This window comes from Mirounga leonina, unplaced genomic scaffold, assembly GCF_011800145.1.
Source record: "Mirounga leonina isolate KUSES-001 unplaced genomic scaffold, KU_Mleo_1.0 Mir_94, whole genome shotgun sequence".
Lineage (NCBI taxonomy): Eukaryota > Metazoa > Chordata > Mammalia > Carnivora > Phocidae > Mirounga > Mirounga leonina.
The window spans coordinates 33,978,091-33,994,838 of record NW_023270855.1 but is presented as its reverse complement, the minus strand read 5'-3'; the positions used below and the strand labels follow the sequence as shown (position 1 = coordinate 33,994,838).

General features: G+C 38.8%; 1 protein-coding gene across 1 annotated transcript; it reads left to right on the top strand.

The window, feature by feature from the left end:
• Positions 1-1,916: 1,916 nt before the first annotated feature.
• PDE12 (phosphodiesterase 12) lies at positions 1,917-5,890 on the top strand. Its single transcript, XM_034998046.1, has 3 exons — positions 1,917-3,399; positions 4,627-4,705; positions 5,199-5,890. The coding sequence occupies exons 1-3, from the start codon at positions 2,095-2,097 to the stop codon at positions 5,639-5,641; spliced, it is 1,827 nt and encodes a 608-aa protein (XP_034853937.1). The 5' UTR covers positions 1,917-2,094; the 3' UTR covers positions 5,642-5,890.
• The last annotated feature ends 10,858 nt before the right edge of the window (positions 5,891-16,748 follow it).

Genomic DNA, 16,748 nt, shown 5'->3' with positions numbered 1-16,748 from the left:
GGGGGGGGGGTTCTTCCTGCCTCAGGGCAATCCTTATGGCTTGAGGGGGTAGTTTTGGTTCCCCATCACAAGGCGCACTGCTTGCAGGGTCTTTTGCCTGTGTAAAGAGATTAGCTGGAAGGAAGAACTTAATCAATTAGAAAGTTTGAGGTCAAAATGGAGGTAGTTGAAGTCCTCTTTCAAAAAGAGGAAAGTAGTGGGGGCGCCTGGGTGGCTCAGTCGTTAAGCGTCTGCCTTCGGCTCAGGTCATGATCCCAGGGTCCTGGGATTGAGCCCCACATCGGGCTCCCTGCTCCGCGGGAAACCTGCTTCTCTCTCTCCCACTCCCCCTGCTTGTGTTCCCTCTCACTGTCTCTCTCTCTGTCAAATAAATAAATAAAATATTTAAAAAAAAAAAAAAAGAGGAAGGTAGTGAACCATGGGTATACTATATTCCAATTTGTGTAAATAAGTAGGAGGAATGTATATATTCATAATACATGGTGTGTTTGCACAGGAGTCAGTGGTGGAAAGATTACCTTTTTTCACATGGGTCTGTTTTACTCTTTCAAAAAATTAAAAATATATATATATATATACACATATATATACTAAGAGAAGTATGACACTTAAAGGCATCTGTCTCAAAACTAGGATTAAGACTGCTAATTGTTAAATTACATCAGTTTGCTTAAAGGAAACTCACATTTTCCAGTAGGGCTTCTATCTTTCTTTATACAGGCTGATTTAAGACTGAGTTCTGCAAATTTGCATGAAGGAAAGTGCTGTGGATAAGAAAAATGCCATTTCAAAACTCTGATTTGTTAAATGGGGTACTATCAACTAGACTACCAAGACTTACTTTCTTCCTTATGTTAGTCAGTTTATACAAAGTAATGACTTTTATACCTATACTGTAGACTCGAAGTGCATATAAACTATCAGTACCCGGTCACCTTATTAAATATTTGGTGGGTGGGAGCAGAGCAGGACACGCATAGAAATTTCAAATAATTGCAAAACCCATCCTGCTTTTAGAACACAGTCAAAAGCCTATTTTCTTCATGGTAAGCCAGGGGGTAAGGTATGGCTTATTATTAGATGCCCAGTTAAGTATGCATTCTAGTTGTAGGATAAGGAAAAATGGATACTAATTAGATCATTTGTGGACAGAAGTGACTTCTCAATTTGTTCTTTCAAATTTTCAAGGTTTTTTTTTTTTTCAGTTAATCACCGAATATTAATTATATTCAACACAAAATCACTCTTGAAATACTTTCTTCATTTGGTTTTCAGTGAAGGCTACACTTCTCATTTTCTCTTACTGGCTATTCTGTCTCCTGCCATTCTTTCAGCAATGTCTTTGTGATCTTGAGCAGGTAACTTAATCACTCTGGACCTCGTAACGATAAATGACGTTTTTAGCATAGTCTTCGCTCCCTAAATGGTAATTCTTGTATAACGTTACTTGTTACTACCACAAAGACAGCTCCGTGCGCCTGCGTGCCCGCTCTGAAACAAACCCACCCACACCTCGGAAAGGGCGAGCGGCAATGAGAATGCGGTGGAGGGGAACTGGGCAACGCTTTCCACGGCCGGAGCCAGGCTGGCAATCCTGGTCGAGTTCTCCACGCCCTCGCGCTGCTTAGCCCCGCGGAGCTGGAAGACAAGGCAGGAGGCTAGAATCCAGAAAAAGCGCCGGCTTCCGTGAGGGAAGCGGAACCATGACACCGCCCCAACGACTTCCGGCTTGGCGCACCTTTCCTTCAGCTCTATAACTGCACTTTCGATAAAAACATGGTGATTAACGTAACATAATAAAATAAAATTTAAAAAAAATGGAGTCCAATATTTCCCTCAGGCACCTCTATAGTTTCTTTATTTTCCCCTCTTTATGGCTCGATTTGACGATAAAGATTAAATTGGAGGAATTATTGATAGGCGTGGCTACGGAAAAGGGGAGCATTTAAGCCGGCCTGGCGAAAGTGCGGAGCGGAAGTACCTGGTGCCCTCTCCCTCCGGCCGGAAGTTACGGGACTGAATGGATCCCGGAGCCGGCTGCTGCAGCTCCTCAATCTTCCTCTGAGGCTTGGCGGCCGCTGGGCCACCAGGTTCATGTGGAGGCTCCCAAGTTCCCGCGCCGCGCTTCGTGGGGTCCGCACGGCGGTGGAGCGGCACACTCGGGCCGAGGCGGCGACTGAGACAGCGGGCGCCATGGAGCGCGCTGTAGTGCGCTGTGTGCCCTCGGAGCCTAAGCTAAGCCTGTCGTTCGCGCTGGCCGACGGCAGCCACAAGAACATGCAGCGAGACCAAAGCGAGCCGCTGGGTCGGGCCCTCAGCCGGATAGCAACCAATGCCCTCAAAGGTCACGCTAAGGCGGCCGCCGCCAAAAAGAGCAGGAAGAACCGGCCAAATGCAGGTGGCGGCGTGGCCTGTGCGGGGCCTGGGCCCGAGCCGGCTGCGGCCTGCGAGCCGGTGGTGAAGCTGTACTACCGGGAGGAGGCAGTGGCTGAAGACGTGCTCAACGTGGACGCCTGGCAGGACGGCGCGGTGCTGCAGATCGGCGATGTCAAGTACAAGGTGGAGCGCAACCCGCCCGCCTTCACCGAGCTTCAGTTGCCACGCTACATCATGGCCGGTTTCCCGGTGTGCCCCAAGCTCAGCCTCGAATTTGGGGATCCCGCCAGCTCCGTCTTCCGTTGGTACAAGGAAGCCAAACCCGGAGCGGCAGAGCCTGAGGGTGGGGGCCCCTCGTCATTGTCTCCCTCTTCACCCTCTCCCAGTTGGACGGAGACGGGTGTGAACGAGCGCGTCTACACGCCGTCCAATGCCGACATCGGGCTCCGACTCAAGCTTCATTGCACCCCAGGCAATGGGCAGCGCTTCGGGCCCAGCCGGGAGTTGGAAAGTGTGTGTCCCGTGGAGGCTGGGCCTGGCACCTGCACCTTTGACCACCGGCATCTCTACACCAAGAAGGTGACGGACGACTCTCTCATCCGCACGGTCTCTTACAACCTCCTGGCCGACACGTACGCCCAGACTGAGTTTTCGAGGAGTGTCCTGTACCCGTACTGTGCCCCTTATGCCCTGGAACTCGACTACCGCCAGAACCTTATCCAGAAGGAGCTCACGGGCTACAACGCTGACCTCATCTGTTTGCAAGAGGTTGATCGCAGCGTGTTTACAGACAGCTTGGTGCCGGCCCTCGAGGCCTTTGGGCTGGAGGGCGTGTTTAGAATCAAGCAGCACGAAGGCCTGGCTACTTTCTACCGAAAGGCCAAATTCACTCTCCTTAGCCAGCATGACATTTCTTTCCACGAAGCCCTGGAGTCCGACCCACTTCACAAAGACCTGCTGGAGAAACTCGTTTTGTACCCGTCTGCGCAGGAGAGGGTGCTCCAGAGATCTTCTGTCCTCCAGGTAAAGCACCTCTGCCATTCTCTTTACATACTCGTCGATTTTTAGGGCCCTGGAAGATTTTTTCAGATTTTACTGAAGGGTGTTTGCTCTTGTATCTTCAACACAAAGGTTAGCTTTCATTCATTCATTGAGCAAATACTTACTGAGCACCTATAGTGTGCCAGGCACGTTTGAACAAGACAAACGGACTTTCATAGTGCTTACCATCTCGTGGGAAAGACGCATGCTGAATACAAGAACATAGTAATTAATTAATGTTTTCTTACTACTTGCCAAGCACTGTTCTGACACATTAAAGCACTTAAAATTTAATCACTAAATTCTATTCATGATATTAATATTACAGTGTATGTTAACCAGCTGGAATTTAAATAAAAACTCAAAACAAAAAAGTACTTAGTAATTGTGTCTGGCATATTTAATGAAGTATTCCACAAATATTAATATTTTAATTTTGGTCAGAGTAATCCTGCTATTTTTACAGATGTTATTCTTCCCATTTTATATATGGGGAAATTGTCAAGTTTACTTGTCCAATTTCACACAAGTGTGGAGCCAGGATTCTTCTTGCCCAGTTACTTATATATTACATCATCACTGAGCAGGGTGTTAAGCTGCCTTAGTTTTTTTTGTTTTTTTGTTTTTTTGTTGGAGAGAATTTTTTAAAAATATGTTATTTGTATATTTGTCCAGAGTTTTTAGGTAACTGATTTTGTTCATAGTAAGATTTTGGAGTAGCTACCCTTTTTTTTTTAAGCACCCAGTGTGTTTCATGCACCTCTGTGTAAGCTCATTTGGTTGAATCCATACAACAGTCCCCCTTGAGGTGGATGATAGTGTCTAACCAGTGACCAAGCTGACTTAGGAAAACAGTGTCTCTCTCCAGGTCACACTGCTATAAAATGGTTAAGAATGGGTATTCCATCTAGGCGGGACTGACTCTAAAGCCTGCTTTTACCCACTTAAAAACACCAACCTTAATGTTGTTCTCTAAAATAATATCCTTAACTTCCTCTATGTTGGACTGTTGTTAAAACATGTTATGCTGAATCCTGTTCATGTGTATCGTGAAACTTGTAGCAAAAGTTGAATTTCATAATTGCAATTATACTTTTCAGACAGGGAAGGTTATGAAATGTCAGTTCATCATATAGTCTTGAATTTAAAAAAAGAAAAACATTCAGGAGATTGACAGCAACTGAACTCTTGGCCCTTTGTTTATTTTAGGTTTCTGTTCTTCAGTCTACAAAGGACTCTTCTAAAAGGATATGTGTTGCTAATACCCATCTCTACTGGCATCCAAAAGGTGGGTTTTAGTGGTTTTCACAAGTGATGTAAACATGGTAACTTAAGGTCAGTAAGGCTGTTTTACACACATCTTTTTTATTTCTTTCAGTTTTATTGAGATACAATTTCATAACCGCATCAGGTTTAAAGTGTACAGCACAGTGACTTACATATATTGCAAAATGATTGCCATAATAAGTTTAGTTAACATCCCTCACCTCAGATCTGCAAAAATGTTTTTCCTTGTATGAGAACTTTTAGGATCTACTCTTAGCAACTTTTAAATATACCATATATCATTGTTAACTGTGGTCTTTATGTTTCTATAGTACTTATGTATCTCATAACTGAAATGTTTCTTTTTTACCTTTGGGCCACCTTCATCCAGTTCCCCTCGTCCAAATATATATTTTGAATGTCACCCAGATACTGTATGTAGTTTGTGGGCTTTTTTTTTTCTTCTTAAAGGCAACTTTTAAAAGTACTTACACTAATGTTTTTTATATTCACAGGTGGGTACATTCGTCTCATTCAAATGGCAGTAGCCTTGGCTCACATTCGACATGTCTCGTGTGACCTGTATGCTGGCATACCGGTTATATTTTGTGGAGACTTTAATAGTACCCCATCAACAGGAATGTATCATTTTGTTGTCAATGGCAACATCCCAGAGGATCATGAAGACTGGGCTTCCAATGGGGAAGAGGAACGGTGCAACATGTCCCTTACCCATTTCTTCAAACTGAAAAGTGCTTGTGGTGAACCTGCTTACACAAATTACGTTGGTGGCTTTCATGGATGTCTGGATTACATTTTCATTGACTTAAATGCTCTAGAGGTTGAACAGGTGATTCCATTACCTAGTCATGAAGAAGTTACCACCCACCAGGCCTTACCTAGTGTTTCCCATCCCTCTGATCACATAGCACTTGTATGTGATTTAAAATGGAAATAGACTGACAGGGCTCCGTAGCTCAGGGGTTAGAGCACTGGTCTCGTAAAATGGAAATAGACTTATGTTTAATGGAATTTAAGTCTGCTTTAGTAGGAAATCTAATATGAATCACAGCTTATGTATAACCATTAAAGAAGAAAACTAGACAGATACAAAGGCAAAATGTTGTTACTCTACTAGTTACGTTCCGGTGTCTTCATTACACAACTGTTCATATTTGTAGTTTCTCCACTTTTCTTTTTTCCTATGGTTGAAGGAAAAACATATATTTATGACTCCCAGGAAGAACATTGAATTATTATGTACATTTTTATAAGTACCTTTTTTTTAGATAGGAATTAAGAATTTTGTAAAAAAAAAAAAAAACCATTTGAATGATTCTTTTAATTTTTCTACCATAACACATTTCAAATTGAATTATGTTTATATAATTAGGGAAAAATGCATACAGGTTAAAGTGAGAGGCCTAAGTCTGACACATGAAAGGAGTAACATTAGAGTCTACCTCTACCTCAATTTGGCTAGAATTTAATACAACTTCAGAACTTTAACAGAAGATTAAAATATGCCATCACCAATTGTTAATTGCTTCTCATCTTTAATTTTTCAGTTAACATAAGGTATTATCATACTTTTGTTTTTAGGATTTTACTTTTTAGTATATGGTTCAAATGGACATTTAAATTCTTATTCTTACTGCAGCTCATTTGAACTTTTAGGATGCAAGCACAATTTAGTGTTCAAAGTGAATAACAACATATTCAACTTGATCCCATTTTCTTGCCCATGAAAAATGTTCATAAATCAATAGAGTATTTGACCGTATGATACTACAGAATGCAGCATGATAAATTACTTTATGAGAAACTGCCTACTGATATGGGCTTGACATTTTGGGTGAACCACTGAGCATTTCTTTGCTGGAAGAATTTTTGAAATTGTTGGTTTTTATAAATAGAAGGGGGATTTGTGGGGCTTTTGAGCATTTCTGAAACAAACCGTTCTTTTTATATACTTGAGTATTATAGTTCGAGTTATAGGAAAACATTGTATATATAATTTATATACTGTAAAAAATTTAAATATGAAGCCAAACTTTTTAAAATTAGAAATTACGGTTTTAGTGATTAGTTTCTAGCCTCGAGTGGTAACTGAGCTCTTCTAACTCAGTTATCACCATACCTTATTTGTAATGCTTTAGCTGTTACTTTTTTAATGTTCGGGATAACTATAATATCTCATATTTCTGCATTTAGTTTCTATAGCTTAGATATTAAAAGCCCACTCACTTCAAGAATTCTGATTTTCCACAGTCATGAGAGCTTTTGTCCCAAATTCGTTACTAATCTCTAAACCCAATACCATAAGAACTTTTCTCTTTTGATAAAGTAGGCTGTACTTTCATATTCTGCTCACTAGCCAATGTATTGTTAAGTCTTAGTAAGTTTGAGAATGAGTTTTACTTACAATTCAGTCTGAACCTTGAAGTATTTAAAATACTGGAAGGGGAAAATTAAAGTGGCAGTTTCTGGGGTCTTGATTAGAAAAAGCTATAAAAAGTTGATGCTACCAAATTGTGCCTTCCTAAATAACATTTTTGAGAGCATTTTAACATCAGTTCACAAATACATGAATATATTAAAGCCAGAATCTAATCCTTCTGCAAAATATATATTGTTTTCTTCCTTTTTAAAATGTTTTTGGTCTGCTTTCAAACATGTTGACAGGACCCTTAAAATAACGTGAGAGGAAACAAAGTTTCTAAGCAAAAAGCTGAGAAACATTTTGAAAGAAGAAATTGTAACATGACATGCTCACTCATGCCCGTGAGGAAAACATTCAGATTCTGTATTAACACCATGGCTAGCTAGATTGAACTCTGGTCGGAAGAACTAATCACTTATCAAACATTCCACATCCTGAATCTTTAACTTTGATATTTGCTCAGTGTGTGATCAGATTATATTGGCATTTCAGAATAGTAGACTGTAGAATATTATTGTGAAGTGCTGTATGCTCTGGTCAAATCTCCAGTATACAGATATATTAGTATGAATGGAGTCCAAGGGTAGGGAACACTAAGAAAATTGTATAAATAGGATACCAAAATTACCTTGTATTCATGAGTTAGAATAAAGTTTTATTCAGAAATGTTTGATTAAAGCCATCTTTGTGATTGAATTTTTCTATTTGGATTTTTTAGTACATTTAATAAAGTATGGAAAGTGTAGCACCTCTTTTTCTATGGTGAACCCATTTTATGATGTCACAAGTTCTTGCCATAGGAATTAACACTCCAAAATTTTATATTAATTGATTATAAAAGACTAAGAAAATTATAGAACACTGTCCTGTTAAATAAACTCTTGCACAATTGGCCATTGCAGAAATATACACTAGTAGTTTGTAATACATTAGCAAAAAAATCGTTTCTGGCTGTAATGTGATGTTCTTTAAAATTCTGAATACCAAAATCAGTTTTAAATTTCCAAGTATTTCACTGGATGGTGACTTTTCTGAGCGAACTAAGGGCTGATAATCAGAATTTGGCATGGTTGTTTCAGTCTGGAGGTGTATCTTGAGAAACAGTACAAGGGAGAGGGTCCAAAGAACACCATCATCGGAAGATATTCCTCGTGGAAGTTGATATCATTAGATCTCCTATTCTTCAACTGTACAATAAAGGCAGAGGTCCCCTACAACCTGGTTTGAGGGAAAACTAAAATCCATATTAATGAAAATTAGAGGTCTGCATTACTAGTGTATCATAAAATCCAAATGACAACACAATAGGGAAAATCCTAAAAAATTATAGCCAACACTAATTCTCTAATCAATTCAAAAACATTTAAATGTTTTGAAAGTTTAATATTTTACTCTAGTACTAGAAGGAAACACCTAGATTTCATTTAGGGAGAGGAAACAATTTAAGATTTTTAACTGATTTGGGTAATCAAATTCTATGGTCCCATAATGAGAAAGTACATGCTTTAGCATGGAAGGTACTAGAGCTGTACTGGGTGATTTTTTAGTACGAACTTGAGAACAATAAGACTATTTTGAGATGATAATACCAAAGCATTTTTTAATTGAAGTGAAATTCACACTTCACTAATAAGATTAACCATTTTAAAATGTACGATTCCACTGCATTTAGTACATTTGTATTCACACTGTTGTGCAACCATTATCCCCAACTAGTTCCAAAACATTTTCATCACTCCAAAAGGGAACACTGACCCATAAAGTCGTGTCATACCATTTCCTCCTCCCCTCCAGACACTGGCAATTACTAATCTGCTTCCTGCCTCAATGGATTTCTCTATTTTGGACATTTCATAGAAATGGAATCATACAATATATGACCTTTTGTGTCTGGCTTTCTTTAATGTTTTTAAAGTTCTTCCACGTTTTATATATCAGTACTTCATTCCTTTGTATGGCTGAATATATTCTATTGTATGGTTCTACCACATTTTATTTATCCAAATGGATGTTTGGGTTGTTTCCACATTTTGGCTATTGTGAATAATGTTCCTATGAACATTCACGTATACATTTTTGTTTGAACACCTGTTTTCAATTCCTTTGGTTATATACCTTTTGAGAACCTGCCAAAATGTTTTCCATTGTGGCTACACCATTTTACATTCCCACCAGTGCTGTATGAGAGTTAGTTTCTCCACATCCTCACTAACTTAGGTGTTTTTGATTATAGTCATCCAAGTGGGTATGAAATGCTACCTCTACCAAGGCATGTTTATCTTGTTTAATCTTATTATGTTGTTGCAGTCATGAACTAGATTGTTCCCAGTGGATTACCCAACCGCCTCTATTTTTTTCCAGAGAGCTCATCTTCAGCAATTTCTACTTAATCTTACAAGCTTGTATCAAGTTGCAAAGGTCAGTCTCATTGCTTCTTTGGTAGAGATTTGGAGGAAAAACATTATAAAAAATACAAAAGTCCTGGAGTGTAAATAAATTGAAAAGATTAAGCAGCCTAAAACAAACCAAAAACAAGGTCACTTTAAAAATATGGGTCTACTTCGGTGATTTATTTCAGAGAAGGAACTTGCTTACTAACATCGGTCTTTAAATGGTTTAGCCATGCTCCACTATTACCTAACACTTTTTAAATCCCATTTTAGGTACAGAGCAGCAGATAGCAAGAATGCCTAAATACGAATTCCTGAGAAACTGAGATGGCTGTGGCTGAATATAACTCACCAAGTTATAATGCATAATCATCAAAAAGATAAAACTCTGCTTATTAAGAAACTTAGGTTTTGAAAAGAAAATCTGTAATTCAAGATAAGCTTTAGTAATACATTTTTTTAAAACATCGAGCTAATACATTAAAAGTTATAATATGGAGGGGCGCCTGGGTGGCTCAGTCGTTGGGCGTCTGCCTTCAGCTCAGGTCATGATCCCAGAGTCCTGGGATCGAGCCCCACGTCAGGCTCCCTGCTCCTCAGGAAGCCTGCTTCTCCCTCTCCCACACCCCCTGCTTGTGTTCCCTCTCTCACTGTGTCTCTCTCTGTCAAATAAAATCTTTTAAAAAAAAATTATAATATGGAACAAAACTATTTTGCAGGTTGGCCATCTTCATAGTGTATTGAATAATACTGAAGCCAGATGCTAAAATTAACACTTCACATATAAATGATAAAGTAATCTTAAATTCTAGACCTTAAAATACTAAATCTTAGTATTTAGTTAAACTAAATACTAAGTTCAACTGGCTGATACCACCTTCAACATAACTAGCACCTAACAGCTGGATTCATGCTTCTAACAAACTCTCAGCTGTTAAAATCCATGTTTGTATTGTCAGTGTTAGGTTTTTACTCATAATCTTCAATTTCTTTGAGAAACTTCACTAAAAACTATCATTTATCTCCATCTTCTGTCCATTTTGTGTTGAGTGTACGTCAAAGGGTTTATATAACACAATCCATTTTGCCCAGTAACTCACTTTAATGGTCTTATCCTAGATTGTTGCTGATGTTCATCTTACTACATTTAAAGTATTCCTAGTTTGCATTTTTGGTTTCATCTCATTTATGTTCTTGAAATTGAAAACAGTTCAGTAGGGAATTGGATAGGCTTCATTTGGCATTCTTATATTGGATGAACAATATACACACTTTTAGAAGAGTATTATATATAATCTTTATTTCCCGTGGAATAGTTTGGAGAAATGGTGTATCCAGGGACAAAAGCATTTAGCAATAAAGCTGATCTTTCTCAGAAAAGCTGGGTTAAGTATAGTATTTTGAATATCTTAAACCAAAGAAAAATATTTCTGCTGAAGCTGTAGAATTTTTAAGTATTCTAAATAATTGAATTATATTACCTCTTTCATGTCCTTTTATTACATATCTAAAAAAATTTGCCTTTTTGCAGTCTGGCTTGTGTCATTTTTCTTCATCCTAAATGAAAGAATCCCACAATGCTTTGGTTCTTCAATCCAAAATTGATCTTTATTTTTTCTCTTTAAGGGTTTCTGTTACTGCATGTGAAATCAATGTCAAAGACTGGCATCAGAAACTCCATACTCATTACCAATCACTCCATTCCCCCTTCCTCTCAGCTCTTTGAAACCACTTACCTACTTTTTGCCTCTATGGATTTGCCTATTTTGGACATTTCATATGAATGGAATCATATAATTATGTAGCCTTTTCTGACCAGCTCCTTTCGCTTAATATGTTTCTATATTGTAGTATGTATCAGTACTTCATTCCTTTATGATAATATTCCATTGTATGGACATACCATATTTTATTTATCCATTTATCAGTTGATAAGACATTTGGATTACTTCCAATTTGGCCTCCCTGGATAATGCTGTACATTTGTGTACAAGTTTTTGAGTGTACATGTTTTCATTTCTCTTGGGCATGTATCTAGGAATGGAATTGCTGGATCATATGGAAAATATTTAACCTTTTGAGGAACTGCCAGACTGTTACCCGAAGTAGTTGCACAATTTTGCACTCCCACCAGCAATGTATGTATGGGGATTCCCATTTCTCCACCTAACACCTGTTATCTTTTTTATTACAACTATCCTAGTGTGAAGTGGCATCTCATTTTGGTTTTGATTTGCATTTACCTGACGGCTAATGATGTTGAGCATCTTTTTTTTTTTTTTTACAGATTTTATTTATTTATTTGAGAGAGACAGAGATAGCAAGAGAGAGCATAAGCGGGGAGCCCGACGAGGGGCTGGATCCCAGGACCCTAGGACTGTGACCTGAGCTAAAGGCAGACGCTTAACCGACTGGGCCACCCAGGCGCCCCTGTGTTGAGCATCTTTTTATGTGCTTATTGTCATTTGTATATATTTGGAGCCCATTTTAAAAACTGCATTGCCTTTTTGTTGGGCAACCCTTCCCCCTGCCCGCTTTTAAAAATCATCATTCCTCACCTCTTCAAGGCTAGGCAGGCCCAGTCTGTGCTATATACATCTCTATTACTGGCATGGCACTCAACCCAGCCTAAAAGAAAGAGCCACGGCCACCAACGGATTGGTCAGTTCCTGAAAGCTAACTCCCTGCCTGCAGATGGCAGTGCTAAGCCTCCAAACACCAACTGAATTTAAATAAATTCATTTAAATAAATGCCCAATATAATTGAAAGAATACCATGAGAACAATGCGGAAATACCTGACAAGGTCAAGAAGACACCTGACTCCACTGTCCTTTAAAACACAAAGGACCTCACAAGCATCTGTGCATTTTATTTATTTATTTTTTTAAGAGAGGGAGAGGTGGGGGAGGGATAGAGGGAGAGGGAGAATCTTAAGTAGGCTCCATGACCAGCACGGAGCCTGACATGGGACTCAGTCTCACAACCCTCAGATTATGACCTGAGCCAAAATCAAGTAGGATGCTTAACTGACTGAGCCACCCAGGTACCCCTGCCTTAATTATTCTTTACCTGAGTCCAGATTATTACTTTTGCTATTGATTACTCAGAATTTTTGTTGCTAGAATATAGCCACTTAAACTTTTTATGTAGTTTGTGGAAACAGGGATAAAGGGATATTTGTAAGATAGTAAGAAACAAAAGCAGCCAAGTAACCTTCAAGTAGTGGTAACTTCAAGTTAGGCACAATGAATACAATGTCATGACATATATGCTAGAAGAAGAAATTTATCAAGAATATGCTGGGCTTAAACAACTCTTAGGAGTGGGCGCCTGGGTGGCTCAGTTGGTAAAGTGACTGCCTTCGGCTCAGGTCATGATCCTGGAGTCCCGGGATCAAGGCCTGCATCGGGCTCCCTGCTCAGCAGGGAGTCTGCTTCTCCCTCTGACCCTCCCCCCCCCTCATGTGCTCTCTCTCTCAAATAAATAAATAAAATCTTAAAAAAAAAAAAAAACAACAATTCTCAGGAGTAAATTTTAGAACCAGGTCCTCATCAATTCCATGTTTATATTAATGTTGCCTTTAAAGTAAAATACCTAGATTGCCTTAATGAGATTACAAATTAAGACTATTATTTCATTCCTACCATTTTTCTAAAAATAATGAAGCTGGTAATATAAATAAATGTCATTTGGGAAGAGTTTTTGGCGCACCAATACTATCCCAGGGATAACACTAACTCTACTGATCCTGGTAGTAGATTATTTCTAGTCACTTTCTCAGAATTCAATCATCTGAATAGGTAATCAGACTCTAGAACTGTTTCATTAATTTTCCGCTATACCAGATTTTCAGATAATATACTTGGCAGATATACCAACCATTTGCTCGTTATAACTCAACCTAAGTTCTCACATAAATTCTACCAAAGTTGGTAAATTAGTTAATATTTACATTATTGAAACATACAATAGGCCATCAGGAAGCATAAGCACTTGTTTCTAATGACAAGTCAGAAGTCACTTTCACCGGGCACCTGGGTGGCTCAGTTGGTTAAGCGACTGCCTTCGGCTCAGGTCATGATCCCGGAGTCCCGGGATCGAGTCCCGCATCGGGCTCCCTGCTCGGCAGGGAGTCTGCTTCTCCCTCTGACCCTCCTCCCTCTCATGCTCTCTGTCTCTCATTCTCTCTGTCTCAAATAAATAAATAAAACCTTTAAAAAAAAAAAAAAAGAAGTCACTTTCACCTCCATACCAAGAATGAGAACATTCACATTTAAGGAAGTTTGATTCAGGACATCTGGTTTATGGTACAGCATGCATGTAAGAAGCTTGGAAGTTGCCACTCTGTCCTAATGAGAAGTCAAAAACTGAACACACTGGAAAATCAACAACTATTCCTAGGTCCATAAATGTCACAGGGCAAACTGATGCCCCCCAAATTGGAGCCCAACAGGTGAATACAGAGAATCACAACCTGCGGGAACAGTAATCTCTGTGCGACCCAGTACCGGGGTAGCGACACTTGAACTGTAATTGAATTGCTAGAGGCTCAGTATGGACAACCCAGTAAAAAGCTCCAACAGCCCCCATACTTTTGTTTTACCTCCTTCTACCAGCTTCTCACAGTGAATATTGGAGAAAAATCCCATGCTTCTAGCAGAGGAAGGGGAAAAGAAACCACTCTGAAATATGCCGGAGCACTGTCTTTAGAAAGGTCTGCTCACAAAAAAGTAACCAGAACCTACCTTACAGAAGGGTTTTATCAGAGCCTAACTGACTGGCAGGCAGCCCACTTTAGCCACCCTATCCCACCAAAGTGGGGAGAAAAAATTAAGAAGCACATGTGAAGTTTACAGTCCAGAGGTCTAAGTCTCACTAAAAGACCAAGACCTAATCATAAGACTATAAAATGCTTCCCCTATTCCCACACCTTACCATAACATTACTGAAGGCCTATTTGTAACAGTTCCTTTTACCTGTACATCATGTCCACTAAAAAAAAAAAAAAAAAAAGACATTACTAAAAGGCAAAAAACAGGGATGTCTGGCTGGCTCAGTCAGTAGAGCATGCAACTCTTGATCCCATGGTCATGAGTTTAAGCCCCATTTTGGGCTTAGAGCCAACTTAATAAACAGATAAATATTTAGATAAATAGACAAATAAAAAATACATACACACATACATGGCAAAAACCAGTTTGATGAGAGAGCAAGCATTAGAACCAGACACAGATATGGCAGGGATGGAAGAATTATTAGACTGGGAATTTAAAACAACTGTAATATGTTAAGGGCTCTAATGGATAAAGAAGACAATATAAAAGAGCAGATAGGCAATGTTAGCAGAGATGAATTCTAAGAAAATCAAAAGGAAATGCTAGAGATGAAAAAAAATTGTGACAAATGAAGAATGCCTTTGGTGGGCTAATTAATAGACTGGACATGGCTATGGAAAGAATCTCTTGAATGTGAGGATATCACAACAGAAACCTCCAAAACTTAAAAAGCAAAGAAGGAAGGAAAAAAAAAAAAAAAAGACTGGTGGAGGGAGAGACAAAAACCCAAACAGAAAAACAATATCCAAGAACTGTGGGACAACAACAAAAGGTGTAACATATACATAATGGGAATAACAAAGAAGAGAAACAGAAATATTTGAAACAGTAAGGACTGAGAACTTCCTCAACTTAACGGCGGATACCAAACCACATATCCAGGAAACGCAGATAACACCAAGCAGGATATGCCCCAAACCCTGTATCTATACCTATCATTTTCAAACTACAGAAAATCAAAGATGAAAAAATCCTAAAAGAAGCCAAAGGAAAAAGAAACACCTTATCTACAGAGGAGCAAAGATAAGAGTTATATCTGAGTTCTCAGAAACTATGTAAGCAAGAAGAGTGGAGTGACGTAAAATGTTGAGAAAGACCCACCAACCTAAAATTCCGCACTCTGCAAAATTCTCTTTCAAAAGTGAGGGAGAAATAAACTCTCAAACAAAAATTGAGGAACTTTGTTACCAGTAGAACTGTCCTTGCAAGAAATAAGTTTTTTAGATAAGAGAAGGAAAATGATACAAGTCAGAAACTTGATTTACATAGAGAAACAGTATCAAAGGAATAAGTGAAGGTATTAAAAGAACTCTTTTCTTATTGATCTAACAGACAAGTTTGTTCAAAAGAACAACAACACTGTGTTTGACTGTGTATGTTTATTTATATGCTTACGTTTAAGTGGAATGAATGAAAGCAATGATATGAGGAACTGGAGGGAAGAATGAAGATTATTTTGTTATTATAAAGTACCCAACACTACCCACAAAGGACATAGTGTTATTTGAAAGTGGACTTGGAATAGTAGTAAATATGTATCACAAACACCAGAGCAAGCACTAAAAAAAAGTTTGTTTTTTTTAAAGTGTAACTGATACGCTAAGAAAGAGAAAATATAATCATATGTAATGCTCAATTAAAATCCACTGAAAGGCAGAAAAAAGGTGGAAGGCAAAAACAGGAAGGCAAAATTGTAAACAAAGAACAAGGGTAACAATTAGAAAAATTACAAATATGGTAGATATTAATCCAGCTAGGTCAACAGACATTGTAAATGCCAACTGTCTAAATGTACCAATTATCACACAGATTGTCAGGTGAATCAAAAAACAAGACCCAACTATATGTTGTCTACAAAAAGCCCACTTTAAATGTAAATATAAAGACATACATAGATTATCCCAACGTCCTGGGATCGAGCCCCGCATCGGGCTCCCTTGCTCAGTGGGGAGCCTGCTTCTCCCTCTGCCTGCCGCTCTCCTGCTTGTGCTCTCTGACAAATAAAAAAATTAAAAAAAAAAAAAAAGACATACATAGATTAAAAGTTATCAAGAGAATGAGAGAATGAGAAGACAAACCAGAGTGGAAAAAAATACTTGCAAAAGACACATCTGATAAAGGACTATATTCAAAATATACCAAGAACTCTTAAAATCCAATAAGTTAACCCAACCAAAGAAATGGGCCACAGACCTAAACCTCACCTAAGAAGATATACAGATGGCAAATAAGCAAATGAACAGATATGCCACATCATGTCATCAAGGAAACAAAAATTAAAAGGAGATACCATTACACATCTATGAGAATGGCCCATTCTGGAACACTGACACCAAATGCTGGTCAGGATGGAACTGGAGCAGCGTGAACTCTCATACGTTACTAGTGGGAATGC